General features: G+C 37.8%; 1 protein-coding gene across 1 annotated transcript in view; it reads right to left on the bottom strand.

The window, feature by feature from the left end:
* The window catches only part of Eda (ectodysplasin A), a 91278-nt gene that overhangs the window by 32126 nt on the left and 36038 nt on the right, over positions 1-23114 (bottom strand). The window contains 1 exon segment of the mRNA XM_032890344.1: positions 13005-13024. Coding sequence (XP_032746235.1) covers positions 13005-13024 — 20 coding nt within the window.

Below are 23114 nucleotides of genomic sequence, written 5' to 3'. Positions count from 1 at the left end.
AATGCATAGCGCTAAGTGAAAAAAACCAGGCTGAAAAGTATATGTACCACCATGTCACGTTGTAGAAAGGGTAAACTATGAATGCTTGCCAAGAAGGAGAAGGGAGAGAATATTTCTGAACTCTGTTTCTGTTCAATTTTCTGAGGATCATGGCTTTCTAAAAATAGAGTATAATCATAAAAATATGTTAATAAAATATCTACTGGTTTAAAGTAAAACCATACTATACATAATTCAGCATGGATCTTAGCTGTACACCCTCAGCATGCCACACCTTTTGCCTCTGCTCATTGTATGTGCTTGAAATGCCCTTCTTCAGCTCCTCCTTCTTCCAGTGCCTGCTCATCCTTTAAGATGCCTGCTAGACATCAGTTCTTCTGTATTCCATAATGTACTGATTCATTTATCACATTGTAACCTTTTTATTTTTTTATTTTCTGTGCATTGGTGTTTTGTCTTTATGTATTATGAGGGTGTTGGGTCTCCTGGAACTGGAGTTATGAACATTTGAACCCCGGTCCTCTGAAAGAGCAGCTAGTGCTCTTAACCACTAAGCCACCTCTCCAGCCCTCACATTATAGTCTTTTATTATGTTTGTTTTACTTACAATATTGTTAACTCCTTGAGGGTAAGAACTATGAATTGTTCACCTCTATTGTCTTTAGTTTAAAGCATTTCTTTTTTTTATAATAGGGGGTTCAAAATGATTGTTTGATGAACAAGTAAATGGCTGAAGGAGGTAATAATTAAAGATGTGAACCAAGATTCTTCAGACTCCAACTTATTTCACTTTCCATTACATTGAACCAGTTGTATCAAGTACTTAGACAAATAGTTTCCAAAATTGGCCATCTGTACAACTGGCACGATTGCATCAATTTATAGAGATTTTTTTCAGTTTAAATAATTAAAAGTGATCTATGTGAAGTGTTCAATAAATGTACATTTTATTGTTTGTTGGTTGCAGAAGTAGTACACATGTCTTCTTTTCTTTATGTAGAGAGTAACACCAGAGACTAGGCATGACCAGAATTTCCTCAATACCAGTTAGTAAAGAGATAAAGAAAAGAGAATGGATGAATAGCAGATGATTAAGTCTAGAACTATATATTTCTTATTTCAAAGCAGGGGGCTTCATATACAGCTCAGAGGTACAGTGATAGCATATGGTCAATTCCTAGTGCCACAAACCCCATAAAACCAAAACCACCAAACAACAAGTATCAACATAGTTTATGTCTTCAAATCTTGAAATCTTAAGAGTTTCTTTAATATTTTACTTTATGCCATTAGAATTATAAACAGAGAATGCACAGATAAGTGTGGCAAGCTCAATACATTTGTAGAAGATGGAAGCCATTAGCTTCAAAGAAGAGTGAGAATTCTGAATGTAAACCACATGGAATGTCCATGCTCAGAACCCAGATTATGATTCCAACATCTGCTCTGAGCATGAGGGAAAGGGCCAGAAGAGGTAGGACTGTGTAAGTTGATCCCACCCCTACTCCATCCCACCCCAATCCCAAGTACTTCTGATGTGAGAAGGTTTGAATCTTTCATCCAACAATTTCCTTTATAAGCATTAGAGGAGAGATCCATATCTGCTTCAAGCTCCACAAACATGACTTAACTTATTAGCAGCTATGAAATTTTCTGGCTCACTTCTGTCTTGGTTTGGGAAAGACTCAAAAAATATTACTGTGGTTAAGGCAAGAGTAAACCAGCCCTGCTAACTGCTGACAGTTCAGAAGTTTAATAGTGCCTTAAAGTTCCATAAGGGATAGGTTTGTTCTCGTTATCAAAGACATACTCAAAGTGACAAGCATGTGCTCTTGCTAAGAAAACATTCTGCAACATTGAATCTTTGGTCACAAGTGGTTAAGATGAAAAAAGCTAGGCCTAGGAAGCTGTCTATGAAGATGAATCAAGAAGTAGTACAGTCTTAAAGTGTGTGTGCGTGTGTGTGCGTGTGTGTGTGTGTGTGTGCGCGCGCGCGTGCGCGTGCGCACCCATGCTTGAACGTATGTGAGTACACACATATGTGCAGGTGTCTGGACATATGTGCAGGTGCATGTAGAGCCCACAGGCCAAAGTCAGGGTCATTACTGAGATTTGTCCACCATGCTTTTCTTTTTTATCACATTTATTTATGACTGGAGTTTCTCTGTGAGAGATTGTTTGTAAAGCACAGGAACATGTGTGCCATGGCATTTGTGTGGAGGTTAGAGGATAATCTAGTTATCTGTCCTCTCTTTATACCATATGAATCTCAGAGTTCAAACTCAGAATGTCAGGCTCGCTATTAAGTGTGTTTACTTATTGTGTGTTAAGTGTGAATAATCTTGCTGGCCCCATTTTGGTTTTTGACAAAGGGTCGCTCACTGGTGTCTGGTGCTTTCTGATTATGTTAGGCTAGTTGGTCAGTGAATCCCAGGGATCATGTTATGTCCACCTCTCTAGTCCTGAGATTACAATAATGTACTACCATAGCCAGATTTTATGTAGGTGCTAGGGATCCAAACTCAGGACCTCACACTTGTGTGCTCAGCACATTACTAAGTTACTGTTGTATCCCCCTTCTTTTGTAGTTGAGGCTGGCTTTGAAACCCTGATCCTCCTGTTTTTAATCTCCCAAGTTTTATACTTTTTGTATTACTCCATTATAGGGATTATGAAAGAGCTGCATGATATTAACAGATATTCTTGGGAAAATGGCTGACTACAAAGGGTGAGTGGGTGGGGAAGTACCCTGAAAGAAGCAAAGGAGTTGGGGGAGAGGGCAGATGTGGGGTGAGGGATTTGTGGAGGGGTAAGCAGGAAGTGGGATATCATTTGAAATGTAATCCAATAGAATGGTTAATACAAAAGAGTTTAAGAAACACAGCATCATTTTTTCAACTGAAGACTTCTCAAATTTTTCAATAAATTCAGCAGTGAGAAATGGTACTCTACAATGACAACATAAACAAAACTTGTTTGGCCAAGAATCTTTTCCAAGAATTATCTATCTCTTTTGTTGGGTTAATACTCTGGCTTATACTCTTTGGTAATATTGGGTTTTAGAAAGATCATGAACCTTGTTGTCCTTTCTGAACTAGGTTTGAATTCTATTGCCAACATTCAATACCTATACGATGTTGGGCAAGTTACTTTAGCTCTCTGAATCAGTTATACTTAAAAAATTAATGATACCAATACCTGTATAAAGCCCATGTACTACAACAATCATCAGCCTAACATGATATTCCCAATGGTGCAATAGTGACACTTACATCTTGGTGGTAACCAACAGCTGTCTAATTGCATTTACTCAATAGGTAAGGAGTTCATGCCTGGTAATGTAAACTGAGCTAACTACCTGTGGCTCGTGAGGTCATGGATCCTAAGAGAGACTCTACTACTGCCACTTTCTTAAGCTAGTGTAATTTGTAATTGCATTCTAATTATGTATACCCATTCTAATTACTTATACTCTGTCATTTTTATTCCTCACCAAAGAATCTTCTCTTTGAAGCATATGGAGACTACTCCAGGAATCCACACTTGTCAAAATGTAGAAAGCAACAGATTACAGGATGTCTAATCCCAAGTGAAACATCTACAACAACAACCTCTCAGGGAACATTGTGGAAGAGGGGGCAGTAAGATTGTAAGAGTACCAATATGAAGGCTTTGAGATTGTGTCCTCTATATATGATAGTGAAGCTGTACACATGAAATCTTAACAATATGATTGCCTGGAAAAGACCTCAATAATGACTGTGTCAATTGACATGCAAATGTGATTGGGCAGACTGTTACCAGACTCCAACTCTAGAGGAAGAGGTCCAAGCAATTGATTGCTACTGAGAAAGGGAGAATTAGTTTTCTCCAGGGACCTTCCCTCCAGAGGTGGTCAGCCTTACATACATATCCATATGCACAACTCTAAATTGTGCAGATTATACACATATATGTATGCATACATAGCTCAATAATAAAAGAAAAAGAGGTCATAAATTTGAGAGAGAGTAGTGGGGCAAAGGAGTTGAAAGTAGAGAGATGGATGGAAATGATGTAATATATTTTGCATGTAGGGTTGTCAAAAATAGTAGCTATTTCAAAAGAAATGATAAGTGAGAAAATGCATAGTATATAAGTTAGTATCTAAATACTCATGGATAACTACAGTCTTCACATCCACAGGTCAGTACCATCATTATCAAACCACAGACCAAGCTAAAAGGGGTGACCAAAACAGCTTTAAGATAAGTCTGGCTGGAGGACTCAACTTTTTCTAAAGTCATGATTTTTATTGCTTTGGAACCAAGTATAGGAAGAACATGAAGAGAGCTGAACAAGTTGTCTAGTGATATAGTTCTGTAGTGTTATTTTTGTTCTCTGACCTTAGGTGAATCACGTCACCTATCTACAATTCCCTTTAATGTAGATATGCACTAGATAACTTTTGTCTCTAATATTTCACAAGCCTCAATTATAAAATGCTATATAAGAGATTTATAAATTTATTGTTAAAAGAAATCAGTGAGTAAAGCGTTAAATCCAATTATAAAGAACAGTCCTATATAAAAAAGCTATTTTTATGTTCTAGCAGATGGCTGGCAGAAAGAGTGCTTTGCCAATCTGGTTACAATGAATTTCATACAGTGCATAATTCTGTATAACAAATGGTTTCTCTGGTCCTTGACCCTGTACTAGTCACTTCCTAACATTGCTCTAATCAACTACAGAAGTTGATTGTGTGTTGCTTTCATTGTGGATGCAGAGAGAGGACTAAGATAAGCTAATCTATAGAATTTCTAGGAGACATTTATATCCAGTTCCACTGTTTTACAGATGAAGAGGAAATAGAACAAGAGAGGTTAAGAGACTTGCCAGGGGTCACACAGCAATAAGTGGCAGAGCTCTGAAGGAGTTCGTTAAAGATTTTACTGTAGTCTTTCACCCAATCAGTATATAAAAATGTTAAATAAAACCAGAAACAGATTAGAAAATTCTACTCTTTATGTGTCTCACTCTAGCAAGATACGCATTCATCCCTGCCCATTATTCCTGCCTTTCAAGTCCTCTTCACAGGATGGCCCCTCTGATTTCCTGGTGCATGGTGACACAACCTAAAGCATAATAACCTTTGCTAGAGAACGCCAGTTAGAGGTTTTTTGAAAGTCTAAATAAATTATGCCCATTGATCCCGTTAGACACATGCACAGTTCTCTCCACAAAGGCCTCTGATTAGTCATGTGTGTTTTCTTATTATGAAATCATGTGGCCTTTTTTCAAATAGCTGGGCTAACCGACGCAAACTTCTTAACCACTATGAATATTAAAGGTTAGTCTTCAGGCTCCTGTTTTGCTCCTTTCTACATACTTTCTCAAGAGTACATTCTGTTCTAAGATTCAACCCTTACAGAGAATGCTACTCTCTAAATCATAGCCTCTGACTACCACGGCGACACTGAAATTTAAATGCATTCCTGTCACCTGGGACTTAGATTTAAACTCACTGCCTCAAATTTGACTACCCGTTTGAATCACCTGAAGAGATTCAACACCTCTCACTGCATAGACTCCTGCCCCTGAGGATTCTGATGCCATCAGCCTGCTGGGTAGGCATGAAAAGGAGACTAATGCCTGGCTGGGGTTGAAAACCCTGACCTAGGTCAAATGCTGAGTACCACTTGCACTAGTCTCCTTTATCTGGGTTCAAAATCTGAGGCATTAAGCTTTCAGTTCCTTGGATCGATGAGACAATAGAAATAAAAACAATTTGGGAAAGTGTGAAGTGTTAAGCAGATTCAAGGAATTATTTTGAGCTGCATGCATATGAATCAAATGGATTGCTTTAGTAGTTGAGATGTGTTAATTCATTAAATATGTTAAAGGTTATAATAGCAATCCATCATCCAAATATTCCTGCCCAACAAAGCACAGGAATCAGAGACAATCTACTGTTGGGACATGATGTAATTAATCAAAACTACGCCACCTTCCTGTGGACAGGTTAAACCTATCCATGGGTTGAAGGATCCCAGATGGTAGGTAACATGTGCTGTTCCCAGAAGTAATTCTGTAAGCCTCGCCTTTGAGGAATAGAGCCGCAACTGCTGGGCAGCCAAACCACAAACTGGTTACATTGAGAACCACATTTCTACAATATGGCTCTAGATTGGGTCTCAGAACAGTTCAAGATGGCTAGTTCTGCTGTGCATGTTGTTTCACTTTAACCAGAGATGAGGCTTATCCTGAGACTTACTGGATTCTTCTTACGGTGGGATCAACAGCAGAGTCCCAGTGTGTCCAGTGTGAGTGTTCTAGTCATTTAGTGACTGCCCTAGAGTACAGGCTACTAGTTACTCTTCAACATGGTGTTTTCTCGCCTTCTCTGTTTTCATTATTGATCTGGCTACATTTTCTAATTATGTTCCAGAAAATACTTGGAGGGAAGAATGTGCACATGGATGGGAACTGGTGTGTTAAAAGGCATGGTGTCTGAAGTCACAGAATTACATTCAAGCTGAAGCTCCTCTCCTTACCAAGTGCTGTGTGACATTGAAGAAATGGTTGCATTTCTGAATCAGTGCAGCCACATTTGTACAATGGGGATAATTTCATTTACTTGACAGAGGTATTTTATGGATTACATAAGATAACAAACAAAATGGATAAAATGATCTCTAGACATTAAATAGATATAAACTCATCACGTTGGAAAAAAATCTATTACTGTATAAACTTCATTCATTTTAAACCCAAGTAAGCAGAAAGCTCAAATAACCAACCCTTTTTATCTAATACGAATTGCTGTCTAGGATCATGATCTCAAGGCATACACAACTCTGAAATGGCCTTAAAGGATTTAACTGCCTATAAAAACTGTTTCCAGCTGAGTTTTTCAACTATATTCACTTACAAATATTGTTTGAACAGAAGAGTTGCTGATTTGGTCCTCATACTACAAGAAATGGACACACATGGCCTAGCCAACATGGGGATTTCTACTTACAGTATCTTTTTCAATTAGATTTCTTGTGTTGACTAGCTACAGATTCTGATCAGGAAGTGATAAGTGTTTATATAACTCTCTGATAGTTATACTTCTTTCATTATATTAGTAAGAAATTCAAGGTGGCTCAGCAGTCAAAAGCATGGACCACTGTGTCCAGTTTCTAGAACATTATGCTGGCTCACAACCACCTGTAACTCTAGTTCTAGGGAATCTGTTGCCCTCTTCTGGCCTGCAATGGCATCAGATGTCAATGTGCTGTACATGCATACATGCAGGTAAACCACTCACACAAAATAACATAAATCTTAAAAAAAGAAATTCAAGGATAATGTTGAGCACCCCAACTTTATTAAGAAAGTCTCTAAGCACCAAGTACCATGCTTATTAGACCAAGCTATGCTGGGATGACTAGAAGTATCATAAAAAGAATGCTAAATTTTTATCAAGTGCCTTTTATCTAAGACAACCATTGACTTATATCCTTTGGGTTGATGTAATGCACCATTAAACTTTCTCATATCATTGAATCATCTTTACATTCCAAGCATAAAGTGATCATGACACATAATACAGTAAATACTTTTCAGGATCTGATTTGCTACTTTCAGAGTTTTCTGATGGCTTTTATAAATTATTCCTTTATTGGAAGACAAAGAAAAATAACCTTAAAAATCTCTAGAAATTATTTTATAATGCCCATCAACACTTTTTCACATGTGAAACTTAGTTCTTTGAGAATTCAATACAATATATGATCATATTCACCCCTCACCCAACTTCCCCTGCTACCTTGTTTTTTGAAAAAAAAAAGAAAAGAAAACCCATCAAATAAAATATGTGCTGTCTATATACTCCTTGGTGTGTGGTCTTCTAATGGATCTTTGTTGACTAATCAGGGGTCAAAATTCTAAAAGATAAACTGACTTTTCCTTTCCTAGAACCTAACAGTTACCAACAGCTCCTTAGCTAGGTGTAGGAATTCATGCCCACCTCCCGTCTCCATGCTGGAATTTTGTTTGGCTTGAGCTTATGCTGGTCCTGTGCATGCTATTACAACTGCAGTGAATCCATTTGTGCAACTTTCCTGCTCTGTCAAACACTATTTCCTTGTAGTCATCTACTACCTCTTATAATCTCTCTGCTCCTTCTTCTGAAATGATCCCCAAGCCTTGGGAGGAGGAGAAGGTGTGATGTAGACATCCTATTTAGGGCTAAGCATTCTATAGTTTATTTTCTAGGTCTTGATCAGTTGTGAGTCTCAGTTTTTAACCATAATCTATTGTAAATAGCAGCATCTCTGATAACATGTGAGAGATACACTAATTCATGTGCATAGTGAAAATTCACTGGGAGTTGATTTAATACATGTTCACTGAGCATAATAATAATAGCATTTGGCTCTTCCCTAGGTTGATGACCTATGTAGCCACAGGTTCTCACCCCTGATAATGGTGCCAGGTATGGATTCCTTCTGCGGAGTGAACCATAATCTAATCAGAATGTAGTTGGTTACTGTGGTGGCCACAGTATATCAACTTGATACAAGCTAGAGTCATTTGGGAAGAGGAATTCTCAACTGAGAAAATGCCTTCTACCTGTGGCACATGTTCTTAACTAGTGATTGATGTGGGAAAGCCCAGCCTAGTGTGGAGGGTCCAACCTTTGGGCAGGTAGTTGGTCCTATGCTATATAACAAAGCAGGCTCTGTATGCCTTGGAGAATAAACCAATAAGCAGCACTTCTCTATGGCTTCTGCATCAGTTCCTGCCCTTAGTTCCTGTCCTATAAGCAGTGAAGTGAAATAAACCCTTTGTTCCCCAAGTTGCTCTTCATCATGATGTTTTATCACAGCAATAGAAACCCTAATGAAGATGGCTACTCCCATGACATTCATGCCAATAGTGTATCAGGAGCTTTGTCTTACCAGACTGGCTATTTAAGACCTTTGTTAAATGTGAGAAATCTTGTTTCCTTCTTGGAAACATGCTATCAAGGTCATATCCATCTCACAAAATGAACCAGGAAGCATCTTTTCTTTATTTATGTGTTATAACAGTTTATAGTACTTGGGAGCATTTGGTTTTATAACATTTTGGTTGATTTGGGTATAACTCCTGTTTTCTAGGATGTCATTGGGTAGTGTATGACCCTAGTAGGAAAAAAAGCCCAATAATATCCATTTAATAATATCCAGGGGTTGGGCAGATGTGGGGAGATGGCTCAGTTAATAAAGTGCTTGCTCTACAATTATGAGGACCTGAGCTCCATTTTCCATCAGCTATGTCAGGAGCTAGGAATGGCAGCATGTGCTTATAATCCCAGAATCGTGGAGGCAGAGGCAGAAGACTTCATGGGTCTCAATGAATTGTCAATCTCAAGATTTAGCAAAGGCCCTGTCTCAAAATCATATGATGGAAAGTAGTTGAGGAAGGCATCCAATGTTGACCTCTGATCTCCACATGCACACCTACACATGTAGATACACATATAAAAGAACATATACACAAAACACACACATACACACACAGAAACAGGGCTGGGTATATATGTCAACAATATAGTGCACCATGCAAAAGGTTTTGTGTCCAATTCCTAATATCATAAAGAAATAGAAACAATTATATCATCCGTAGTCTGTAGCACTTTTTGGGGGGATAACTGGAATACAATTTTAGCTTAGTTTACATTTTAACAGTGCTCTCAACCATGTTAGTCAAACATACACCCTTAAGCATAAATATCACTACCACCAACAGCAGGAAAAACTGTCATGATCTCTTTTTAACCGTTCTCCATGACTTTCTTAGCAAGGGTCAATGTTATCTCCGGCAATGTTAGAAATAGGAGGGATGAAAGTTTAGAGCATGGAGAAAGGTTTCAAGGAGAAATGGATTCTTGGGAGGTTTGCCATGGAAAAGCATTATGGTGAGGATGCAGCTTTAATAGATCATTGGAAGGGGACTGGTTGCTAGCCAAGGTGACTAATGTGGGAATTGGGAAAGGAAATGTATTTTCAATATTTATTCTCATCAATTAATATTTATAGAATTATTAGCATTCTTCATTTTTTAATGCATAGATGTTCCTGAAACAGACATCTTATGGGAATATAGTAATTAATTTACAAATAGCAGGTATCAAGCTTAACCAATACATATTTTATTGCCTTATGATCCTGTAAAATTCTTCCATATTTAGTAAATTCAATATTAGGACCTTTTATTCCTCTTTTGCATTTACCTTATGCATAGACACAAAGAGAAGTAAGGAGCACCCTGGCACATGCGGGTTATAGCTGAAAGGCCCGGCTATGGGTGTACTGAGTATGCAGGTGTCATATAATCTAGTTTTCTGCAGTGATTTGAGGAGCCAGTGTCCAGAAACTACCATACATCTAAGTTTCTAAGCAAGTTTAGATTGGCTTTAAACTGCATTGTTCTAATTGTTCTGTTCTTCCTCAGTTCTTTTCTTGACTAGTTGATCCTCTCACTTGCCTAATTTGCAGGGAACATCTGGGTCAGTAACTTTCCTTGGACATTTTGGCTTCCTTTTCCTAAGCTACAGGGATATTATGGAAAGGCTAGTTAAAATGTAGGTTGTGACTCAGTGGGGTCTCATACAGAGCATAGATTTAACATCTAGACAAATCCTAAATTTTGCCCATCTGTCCAAACAATTGGGTGGAAATGTCTGGCTGGGCTCTGTGAGGACTCTGTTACTTGTAGCTCAGTGACTGCCTCTTCTGGAAGAGAGGGGCAAGGTTAACAAAAAACAGCAACAAACTAGATTTGCCTTTTAATAGAAATATATAAAAAGTTGAACACATTATTTACAAAAACTATTTTTAAACAAAGTCCTTCCCAATATTACCCCAACAGTTGACTGCGGGCTTTTCCCATTCCAAGGAATGAGGTCATGCTTTATGGGAGACATCTGCTTCTGAGGATATTACTGCCCTGAGCACAGAACATGACTTCATTAGAGGGAACAGTGGACTAGAGAGATTCAACAGGAGACTTGCAGATGTGACAGTAAAAGGAAAAGGAGCCAATTGAGATTCCTCTCAAGTCTCTAGGCTTCAGGATAGACCAAAGACCTGGTGATTTCACTCTCATATGACTTCCTTTGTCTTAAAAACATGAGCTATGTGCAAAGGCTTCCAGAAAACTGTAACTCATAGCAACGCCACCTGTATTTGTAAATAGAAAAAGCTTTCTTCTCTCAAGGGATTGGATAGATTCCATTCTGGGAAGAGACTAGGTGCTTGAAACTTTCTGGTGGCTACTGAATGTACACCCACACAGAGTCCATTTTGTTTCAAGGAAGCATTGTTTCAAGCAGATGTATACGATGTCATCTTTCAGTTCTGAAAGCAAATTCGGAACATTAACAGGGATTTGGGCTTTCTAGGAAGATGCTTTCCAGAGCAGTTTTACAGGATTTTGACATATGTTGTTTATAACCTTAATTTTTAAAATGAGCAAGTCCATAAATCTGTTACCTACTAACCAAGCTCTAGTCTAGTTGCATCTGTTCCCATTTTACATGATACTGTAAAGAAGTTTCAATAGACAGCTAAATATTTTGGTGTTATTCATAGTCTTCTGTTCCTATTGACTAAGACTTTTCAAAGAAAACCCTCAAAATCATTTTAAAAGGCAATAATTGCTGGCTCACTTTACCAGTCTTTGCTTCCAAGTACTCAGGATGCAGCTGGAGTCACAGAAGTGGGAGGGGGTGTTACAAGATCATGGGGCTGGGTTCCCTCTAACCTAGGAGGGGTAGGAATTTGGAGTGTTAAGGAAGGCTGGTTTGCAACCTCTTATTATAACCTGCTTTTAGTTGGGAATCCTAGTCAGGGGCAGTAAATTGTTTCTTGTATATATGGTGCTAAGTGTCCCAGAACAAGTGTGTCTGCCTCATATCTGGGTTGTGTTTAATAGATTATTTAGAAAGAATGAAAAAAAATACAAATTTCTGGGCCTCATCTCAGATCTACTAAATAAAATCTGAAGACAGAGTCAGGAGTCAGTGATTACTATGAAACTGCCAGCATTAGGGTCATCTCGCAGGGTACTAGAGGTAGACATATGATGAAAATAAATTAGAGAAGAGTGAATACATGAGAATAGCAGCGTGCAGTATCATATTTTCAAATACGATTTTATTTAATTCTAGCATTGCCTTTCTGTTAACTGTCCAGGCTACAGATAAAAAAATTAAACCTCTATGCCTGTGGTTCCACGTTCCGCCTCACTGCTGGGGTGCGTGAACTCTCCTCTGGCAGACAAAATAGGGAGGTGCTAGGCTACATTCCATCCTCAGGGCGCTGGGCTAGAGGAATGCAGAGGCGGAACACAGCCTAAGATGGGGGCTACAGCCTGGGAGAGAAACATCACAGGCTGAGGACAAGGTTGGGGTTCCCACACTCCTGGGCACCCAGATGCAGCTGGAAACAGCAAGGAGTTGAGAATTAAGGGGTCAGTGGGCCGGTGATGAGCTCTGGCCAGAGAGAGGGGGAATCCAGCTTAGCTCAAGGGTGAGTGTCTGGAGCATAGAGGTACCTTCTGCAAGAGACATAGGCAACATGGCTCTATATGACAAAGGCTTTGCCCACAGCCCTCTCTTGATGAGAGAGACAGTCCTTGCTTGTCCAAACTGTTTATTCGTAGTGGATAATGGATACATATGACTTACAACCCCCAGGGGCCATCTAGATACCTCAATAGCATGGAGTACTGTGTGCTCTGTGCTATCTGACTAGTTGTCACCATACTCACGTGGCGTTGTGGTCACATGCTCCAAGACAGACACCGGGTTGGGAGTAGATGAAACACTTACTATTCTTAGATATGAGAATTACATGGGGTTTTGAATCTGCTCAACCTTCCCAGTTTTTGCCTGGTGTCAGGGTTCCACTTGCCCCACACATGGAGCTCTAGGATCTTTCAGTAAAAGGCTGAGTTAAGACTGAAAAAGGCTGAGTTAAGACTGACACCAAATCTCTTATTTTTGCTACTTATTGTAACTTCTTAACAGTCTTAGATTAGGGCATTGATTTCAAATGAGGGAAAATGATAGCTCAATAAGAAGTCAATTATCATAATATGATAAAATCATGCAAAGGCTGATATAATATCAGCACTACATTTGGTGCCTTTCTTGTATAAAAATTTTAACAAGGACAAGTGATTCAACCTTCCTTTAATCATACTTTTTTTGGCCTTTTCCTCCTCAAAACTTAGAGCTTAGCAGGAAGCACATTGACAACTAAATTATACATTCCAACTTGAAGAAGTATGGGATAGAGAAATAGAGAAATGAGGAGGTGATGGAAGAGTAACAAAGAATTCATCCCAGGCAGATGCTTCCTAATGATCAAGTATATAAAAAGCAAAGCTGTCATTCTTTGAACTTGGTCATTCAAGGCACAAAACTACCTGCCACATATACTTTACTCATAATGTACAAATTCATATCTCTCTCAGTGCAGGGATGTCACCCTTCTCTTAAAGATAGTTGTGATGGCTAGTGTTGTTGACTTGATAGAACCTAGGAAACACTTTGGAAACAAGCTTCCTGGTACATCTAGGCAGAGTTATCTGGATTAGGTTAATTGAGATGGGAAGACCCAACTAACTATGGGTAGTAACATTCTAGGAGCTGAGGTCCTGGGCTGAGTAGAAAGAATGATAGCTGAGCATGAGAATCAGTTTCCTGACTGGATGGACCAGTCATGTCAAGCTCTTGGCACCATGACTTCCCCACCATGCTATGCCTTCAAACTGTAAGCTGAAATGAACTCTTGCTTCTGGAAACTGCTTCTTTCAGATATTTTGTAACAGCAATGAGAAAAGGAACCAATATAATAGTGCAGTAAAGTAACGAGAAAGCACTCATTAAATCACCTAGAGCAAAATTTGAACTCCGTCTTACTGTGTGGACCAAGACAAGCTATATATGTATGTGTGTGTATGTATGTATGTATGTATGTATGTATGTATGTATGTATGTAAAATTGAGGTTTGACCTGAAACCCCTGTATATAACAACGAATCACAGTACTATAACATGCAACTTGCAACATGACTTTTAACATTTTTGACTTTTTATCTGTAATAGAAAAATAACATCATGACTCCTCAAAGTTGTTACAAAGAATACATTAAAATTATCCTAGCATTAATTTGCCTAGCAGTACCTAATCTATAATCAGTAATTAATTGATGCTAGTAATGACTTAATTAGCATTAATCTTTATTTCTGTCCCTCAAAGTTCCAGTAACAAAAGAAAATGGGTTTAAGATTAAGGTTTTATTTTATTTTATTGTAATAAATGTATTTAAATTCAATATTTTAGGTAATCTCATTTGGGGTTATTTCTAAACTTCAGAATCAACATAAGTAAAATGGGAGTGTGAATATATTTGAAGTGGAATTCTGAATAAATGATTACTGGCATTGGAATAATTAGTATTGATATTGGAAAAAGTAGAATACTATCCCTTTATTAGATTATACACAAAAGTAAATTACAGACAAAGACTAAAGATCTAATTTGGAAAAAAATTTAGTAGATGAAGAGGCAAATACTGAAGGATATTTTTATGACCTTAGTTTATGGAATGATTTTTTTTTAAACAAGTCAAAAGTAAATCCATAGGTTAAAGGAGAATCAAACTGACTATTTCAACACTGTTTTGGTGAAGCTGTATGTCATGCACAGTTACTGAGCAGTTTGGTAATATCTGATAAAGATGACAATGCTTTATCTCTCCTATGGCTTAGCAGTTCCACTTGAGATGCAGGCTCAGATAAACTCTCCACAAATACAGTCAGTATCCAAGGAGACATGACTGGGAACATTTATCCTGGCTTTGTTTATAAAGAAGGAGTGGAGGCTTCACTGCCCACCGACAGGAGACCGAATAAACAACTTGCTGCATATTCATACAGCAGAAAACGCTACAGTATTTCACATGAACGCACTACACACCTATGCTTACCAAGATGAATGGATTTCAAAACGGTGATATTATATGGAGAATTAAATGCGAAAAATATAAAGACACTATAATTTATCATAATTTAAAACAAATATAAGTCAGACTTCTGGTTCTGGAATAATGGCTCCTCTCCTGTAACTACAGCTAGGTAGGTACCTTAGGAAAACAGATAATCATAAAAAGACTTTGAAAGTTGAAGATGAGTTGTGGATTTCATACAGAAGGTACAATATAAGAGTGAAATCCTTGGGTTTTCTTTCTTTTTCACTTATGTCTGAGCCTGGGTACCCACTGGATGGACCTACAAATAGTTATTAGCAGCAAGCGCAGACAAAAATAGAGGGGAAGATATGATATCTCCTCTGGCAGAGGGAAAGAAAGGGGGAAGACTAGTAGGAAGTCAGCAGAGAACCCTTTACCCAGTAGCAAAGGCATCTGTTCATTTCAACAAAGCAGAAATAGTGGAACGTGAGCAGGCTGGCCCAGTCAGCTTTGAGCCAGTCAGTAGCAGGTAGTCTTGTTCTGCAGAGTGTCATGTGTCCATGTGCTTTACAACCCTCTTCTCAGACCAATGGGCCTGCCCCACCACTAAGCAGAACCAAATAATACTGGCAAGGTATATGCCAAATCTCTATTCAATGTCCAAAGCAACCAAGGCGTGATGTCTCCTGATAGTTTAATGAGCCCCAGAAGGGAAATCACTTTCAGTGACACCTGAACCTCAACCTAGTAGAAAGACTCAAACAAAATCTTTGTCTATCGACTCTTTTCCCTGGCAGCAAAAGATAGCACAATTAGATATGTTTTTTTTCTTTTTATAGTCAACAGCAGAGACAGAACATTCTACAACTCTACTAAATTGTTCTTTAAAGTAGGCCAGTATTGATATGCTACACCCAAAAATGTTACAAGAGAACACATAATTTTTGTTAAGAGTCCCCTAGTACAATACAGGTCCTGCTCGACTTTCAGTGGAGTTTCAATGATAAACTCATTGCAAATTGAAAATATCACAAGGAGAAAATATATCCGACATACCCACACTAAGAATGTAGAACATTGGTTGTTTCCCATTGTGATTCCATGACTAACTGGGAGCCTTGTTTCTCTGCTACTGCAAACCATCAAGAGACTCATACCACACATTGCTAGCTTAGGGAAAGACCAACATCCAAAATCTGAAATATAGTTTTATTGAGTGTGTATCTTTGGAATCCTTGCAAGCTACAAAAAATATGATGAAGTATTATAAGTCAGGGGACATCTATAGGCACACTGTCAAGGATACATTAATATCAACCATCTATAGTTAGAACCAGGCACATAACAATGTAAATGAGAAGAGAAAATCACTTGATGTAACACTGTTATAAATCAGATTGTTGGAACTGTCTAAGCTTCAAATCACTAACATAAAATCACGATCAATTATAAATTCCCTTGAAAGAAATTAAAAATTAGAAAACAAAGAAATGGGCTGTAAAGTAATAACACAGCAGTCATACATTCGTATGTGTAAAATCACTTTCATACTCAGCAGGTAGGTAGACTCCAGTTAAGTTACCAAGGAGTAATAAAAAGCCCCTTGTCCCTTAAATGTCAAAGAGGACCAAGAATGGGACCTGTGTTTCTACCTATACTTGGCACTAATGAGGTGGAAAACTTCTCTTCTCCTACTGGAATGGTGTCTTGAAAAGATATTTAAGGCAAAAGATTTTAAACAAAATTTAGAACATTAAATAAAATATGAACAGTTAAAGTTTCAATTAACTCACACATTATACCACAAAGACTAATTTCAACTAAAAAAACCAGGAGGCACCCGTGAGATGACAGAGATTATAGGACCATATGACACATATTTGTAAAGTAGCCATCAAAGGAATGCTTCAGTGAATAATTATGAAGACAGTTGATACAACTTAAAGAGCCATCTCACAGAGAAACAGTCTTAGAAAAGAAATTGAAGCTATAAATAAGAACCAAATTGAAATACCAGAAATGAAAATTTAAAAAATAGTTTACAAAAAAACAGAAAAACCTTAGTTGATGGAATCAACAGCAGCTATATAATATTTAAATTCCTGTAAAGTAACTGTAAGTTTGAAACCTTAAATGTGGTCAGAGAAGAATGAAGTCTTACGTGCAGTGAGAAAGCAACCTCAATGTAATGTGTGTGACATCGAAACTAGGAAGGCCATGGGGGCACTGGATACTTTTTCAACTGTCAGTTGTCAAACTCCAATCTTAGCTCTACCTAGTCAAAGCGCTATCTGTGAATTAAAGATATACCAAACCTTATCAGACAAAGGGAAACAAAGAGAATGTGTTATCAGTTGACCTAATGTGAAGAATGGTCTAAAAAAGAAAATAAATGAGAAAGAAGGAATCTTACACAACCTCAAGGAAGAACCAAGAGAAAAAGAAATAAGATTATAGGTAAAGTCCAATACATGTTATTCCTCTTGTTTTCTGAAGTATAGCAAAGAAATAAATAAAATAATCCAAGTTACAACATTGTATCATGTAGTTCCCAACATATCAAGGGCATTAAGGTAATTAGAGTGTACTGTGTAAGTGAACGGACTTTAGAGTGGTAAGATTTCTATCTTTTCATAAGGGAGTAAAATGATGACTCTAATAGGGAGTCAATTTATTATATAATAATTTCATAGGCATTATACAGTACACATATTCTCTCTCTCTCTCTCTCTCTATATATATATACATATATATATATATATATATATATATAAATCACCACAAAACTATCTAGACAGAGAAATACACCCCAAATTGCACCACTGAAATGGAATTATAACACATGAAACAGCAAAAAAATAAAGGAAATAAAATGGCAAGAAATGTAAACGTTGGTGGATTTAAGCCATAATATGGAAATAATAATAACCTCATGCCACACATGTTAGTGCTAGATTGCAACAGTAGCACATGAGGGGCTGAGGCAGGAAGACTGTGAGTTCAAGATCCACTGGTGCTACTTAGTGAGCCTGAGGCCAGATTGGGCTCATAGCAAGCTCATGTCTCAAAAATCAAAATTCAAGCAATGGTCCGAACAAACAAAAACCTATGACTTAACCACACTTTTTTTTAAACTACGAAACTTCATATATGACAAATGTGTATAGAAGTTGAAAGATTTTTGGGTTTTTATTTTGTATTCTGCAAATTTGCTGAAGTAATACTAATTCTTACGTTTCTTTTATAGATTTCTTGAAGTTTCCTATATAGACAATCACATACTCTACAAATAGTTTTACTTTCTTTTCTACTGAGTGAGAAGCATATCAACTTTATTCATTTTTCTCATTTTTCTATTAGTTCATTGAGAATTTCATACAATGTATTTGAGTCATATTCATACCTCTTCCCAACTCCTCCTAGATCAACACCTCTTTCCCTATACAACTAACTTTGTGGCATTTATTTATTATTTAAAAAACCCATCAAATGTGCATACATCTTAAGTTCCAGCACTTGGGAGGCAGAGACTGATAGATCTTTATGAGTTATAGGCCAACCTGATCTACAGAGCAAGTTTCCAGGACAGCTACAACCAGACAGTGAGACCCTGTGTTTCACACCGCTTCGCTCCATAAAAATTTCATTAAATAAAATTCGTGTTGTCTATATATACTCGGATGTGTGGTCTTCTACTGGAGCATGGTGGATGTTACCAGGGTCACATCCTTACCTCTTACAGCAGCTACCAAACTCCAAGAGTTCCTTAGTAAGTAGTGGCACTTAAAAGTGCTTAACTCCAAGACATGCTGGACTGGTACAATAACGTCAGTAATGTCATGGGAGTAAACAACCACTCTCTAACTTGGTTTAAGGCCTGATCAGCAAGTTGAAATTCATTCCTGGCATAATTATCGGGGCCAAGAACCTAAGGTCTTCAGTGGGGTACATAGACAAGAGGATTAAAGTGACTATTAATGATTTAACATTTAAATGGAAGATCAGTTGATCTCTGAAGCCCTCCTCAGAGAAACTTCTTCTCAACAGTAGATGGTAATTAACACAGAGACTGACTGCTAGTCAAGATGCAGAAAAAAAGAGACCGTGGATCAGTCCTCAATGGAACATCTGTATCACACTCCTTCCTGCAAAGAGGCAGAGATCATTTCAGAAGAGGCGTCAGCGAGAATGGAGAAGCTAGAGGTGGTAGAGGACTATAGGGAACTACTTTCTAGATGGCAGGGAAGCACATAGGAACTCAGAGCGGTGGCGATAGTATACACAGAACCTGATCAAGCTTAAGCCGACAAAAATCCCTATTCCTTTTTTTTTTGTTCTGTTTTGTTTTGAGACATGGTTTTTGTGTGTAGTCCTGACCAAGCTGGCATTAAATTCAGAGAGATCTGCCTGCTTCTGCCTCCCATGAGCCACCACCACCCAGCAAAAGTCTCCATTCCCTAAAATCAAAGCAAAAACACCAGTTAAACCTTTAAAAATTATTTTTTTCATTTTTGAGGTTATACTATAAACACTTCCCCCTTTCCTTTCTTCCCTCCAAAACCTCCCATAGACCCCCTTGCTTTCTTTCAAGTTCATGGCCCCCTTTTCAGTAATTTTTGTTATATATTATGTATATGTACGTACATAATATATAAATAAAGGTATAGTCCTAAATACATAAGTACAATCTGCTTAGTCATATCATGTTTCTTACATGTATGGTTTTAGGGCTGACCATTTGGTATTGGAGAAGCAGTCAGTGTGCATGGATCATTGTGGAAGTTGGGAGTGGAAAGATCACGGATCCAGAGGACCAGGGAGTTTGCTCTAAGCTTTGTCTCCTAGAAATGTCAGAAGCTGCACCTACAAGTCTCATCACCTAAACCTGAACTGAACCAGTAGACTTCCGCTTGTTTTAGTGAAGTGGCCAGCATTTCCTATCATTAACAACAAGAAACGCCAACTGCTTTGTTCCTTTCAGTCTTAGGAAGAAAGCAGTCAGTATTTTTTTCTTCATATAGCATGATGTTAGCTGTTTTTTGTTTTTTCTTTTTTTTAGCTATATCTGAATGCAGCTGCCTACAAAGGTCAGAGGTAGTGGATTTAAAGAGCTGGAGGTACAAATGGCTGTAAGCTGCCTGATATGGGGGCTGGGAATAACACTTGGGTCCTCTGGAGGAGCAGCAAATGCTTTTAACTGCTGACCCATCTCTCTGGACTGGACCTGTGTGCCTGTGCATGTGTGTGAGATAGCTCATGTGTGAAGGCATAGGACAACTTTGCAAAGTCCACTGTCTCCTTTTCCCATGTAGGTTCCAGGGACTGAACTCAATCAAGTGCCTTTACTCACTGAATTACTTCACTGGCCTTTTCAATATATAAGGCAAAATTGACTGACTTCCAAATACCGAACCAGTTTTGCATAAAGGCTGGGGCAAATTCCATTTTATTATGAAGCACAACTGTTTTGTACATGTAGTATCAATATCTTGTTGAGAACTTTTATATTGAATTTGATGAGGACCTTTGGTGCTTATTTTTCTACATTTTGGGGTGTTTTATTTCATTTTGGTAATAGAGTGACATTAAACTCATAAAGTAAATGATATATTACTGTTCTTTGTTATTTTCTAGAAGAGGTTGGATACAATTTGTGTTAATTCTAATATTTGTTGCAGTCCTTTACTGACAGTACCGGGCTTGGGCAGTGCTTTTTTTTTTTTCTTTTATTGGATATTTTGTTGTTACATTTCAAATGTGTTATCCCCCAGTCCAGGTTTCCCCTCCTGAAACTCCCTATCCCATTCCCCACCTCCTGCTTCTATGAGGATGCTCCCCCACTCACCCACCCACCCACTCCCACCTCACCACCTTGGCATTCCCCTACATTGGGGAAATGAGCCTTCACAGGACCAAGGGCCTCTTCTCCCATTGATGCCTCTGCTACATATATGGCTGGAGCCATGGGTCATTCCATGTGTACACTTTGGTTGGTGGTTTAGTTTCCCGGAGCTATGCTGGGGTCTGGTTGGTTGATATTGTTGTTCTTCCTATGGGGTTGCACACCCCTTCAGCTCCTTCAGTCCTTTCTCCTAACTCCTCCATTGGGGACCCCGTTCTCAATCCAATGGTTGGCTGCAAGCATCTGCCTCTGTATTTGTCATGTTCTGGCAGAGCCTCTCAGGAGACATCCATATCAGGCTCCTGTCAGCATGCACTTCTTGGCATCAGCAATAGTGACTGGGTTTGGTGACTGCATGTGGGATGGATCTCCAGGTGTTGCAGTCTGTGGATGGCCTTACCTTCGGTCTCTGCTCTACACTTTGTCTCCTTCTTCATGTGACTATTTTGTTCCCCACTTCTAAGAAGGACTGAAGCATCTACACTTTGGTCTTCCTTTTTGAGCTTCATGTGGCCTGTTAATTATATCTTGGGTATTTGGACCTGCTTATTGCTCTCTTAGGCTCATGGATTATTCTGAGGCATATTTTCTCAAATGATAAATATTGTCAAGTTCTCTGCATTTTTGGTACTAGTTCCCAGTTTATTTGTATCATGATCATATAACATATTCTGTATTACGTAAACTCTATTAAAATCGATAAGGTTTGTTTTATGGTCGAGGATACAATTTACCTTGGTAAACGTTGCACAGCCATTATAAAAAAGTTGAGGAGGGCATGGGGGCACATGCAAACAAACCCCTCCACTAGCAAGTCTGAGGCAGGAGTATCAAGAGTTCAAGGCAATATTATGTAGGGAGATTCAGTCTTGGAAACATTGTATTTTGCTGTAGGTGGAAGTTGTGTTTCACATATACAGATCATGTAGTTAGATCTTGTGAGTTCACTGTCGTGTTCAGTTCTATATACTTAAGCCCCACTAATTCTGTTAACTGATGTGAGTTATTCAAATTACCAGCAACTATATTTATGGATTTGTATTTCTTTGTTTCATTTAATTTTAAGACTCTTAAGAATTTTATTCCTTTTTATCATTATATACTCTCCCTCTCTGTCTATTAATTTTCTTTGTTTAAAAGTCCACTTTATCTTTTATGTAACAATTCCTGTTTCTTTTTCACTAATCTCTGTAAGGTATATATTTTTCCACTTATATGTTTAACCTATCTATTCTGTTGTGCTTGAAATGAGCGTCTTGTAGACAATATATAATCAATATAATTGATTAATATTTTAAATCCAATCTACTAATGTCCTCCCTCTTTTCTGTTTCTTTATGAGACAAGGTCTTGTAGCCTAGGTTGGCCTCTCTATCCTTCTTGATTTTCTAATATCTTTTAATTGGTGTACTTTGATCATTTATATTTAATGTATTGTTACTCTTTTGTACATATTCTAACACTTTATATTAAATCCTTCAATTTCTTCTATTTTCTCTTCCTTTCCTACCTATGGTGTAACATGAACAGTTTTGAAGGATTCTATTTCTGTTTATAATTTTTAAAAATTATTTCATCCAGTATGACTTTCTTAAATTTTATTAGTGGTCACTGTAGTGACCTACATAACTTGTCATAATCTCTTGGCATAGAGGACTCAGCACTTCACACAGAGCAACAGAAACCTTTTATTCAGTTCCATTTTCTTCTCTACATAATTAAATTTGATAAATAACTTTATCAAAATATATGAGATGCACTTCCCATAGCATACAAGTGACTCAATGTAGCACATACAATTTAGCTGTGTGTGGTGGTACATAGGCTCTAATTCAGAAGGCAAAGATAGGATTTGGCACATGTTGAGGTAGTCTGGACTACAAAGTGAGCAGAGTTAGAGCTTATCTCAAGACAAAAACAAAAACAAAAGTAAACATCAAACAAATACAAAACAAAAAAGAAAAAGAGAAAAAAAGAGAGAAAGAAAAAAAAAGCCCCATGTAAAATTTAATGACTTTAGGGTTTCGAAACACTGCTATACTAGATTTTAGACCATTAGCATTATCCTGAGAATAAACCTGTATCTTATCAGACTCCTAATTTTCTTCCAACCTCCATACTCACCCCAAAGGAAGCACTAATCTACTTTCTGTCTTTATGAATTTGTCTATTCTGAATATTTCATAAATGAATGGAATCATACAATATGTTACAGTTG

This window comes from Rattus rattus, chromosome X (genome assembly GCF_011064425.1).
Source record: "Rattus rattus isolate New Zealand chromosome X, Rrattus_CSIRO_v1, whole genome shotgun sequence".
Taxonomy (NCBI): Eukaryota; Metazoa; Chordata; class Mammalia; order Rodentia; family Muridae; genus Rattus; species Rattus rattus.
Note: the sequence above shows the minus strand (reverse complement) of the source record. Positions and strands in the feature narration are given on the sequence as shown.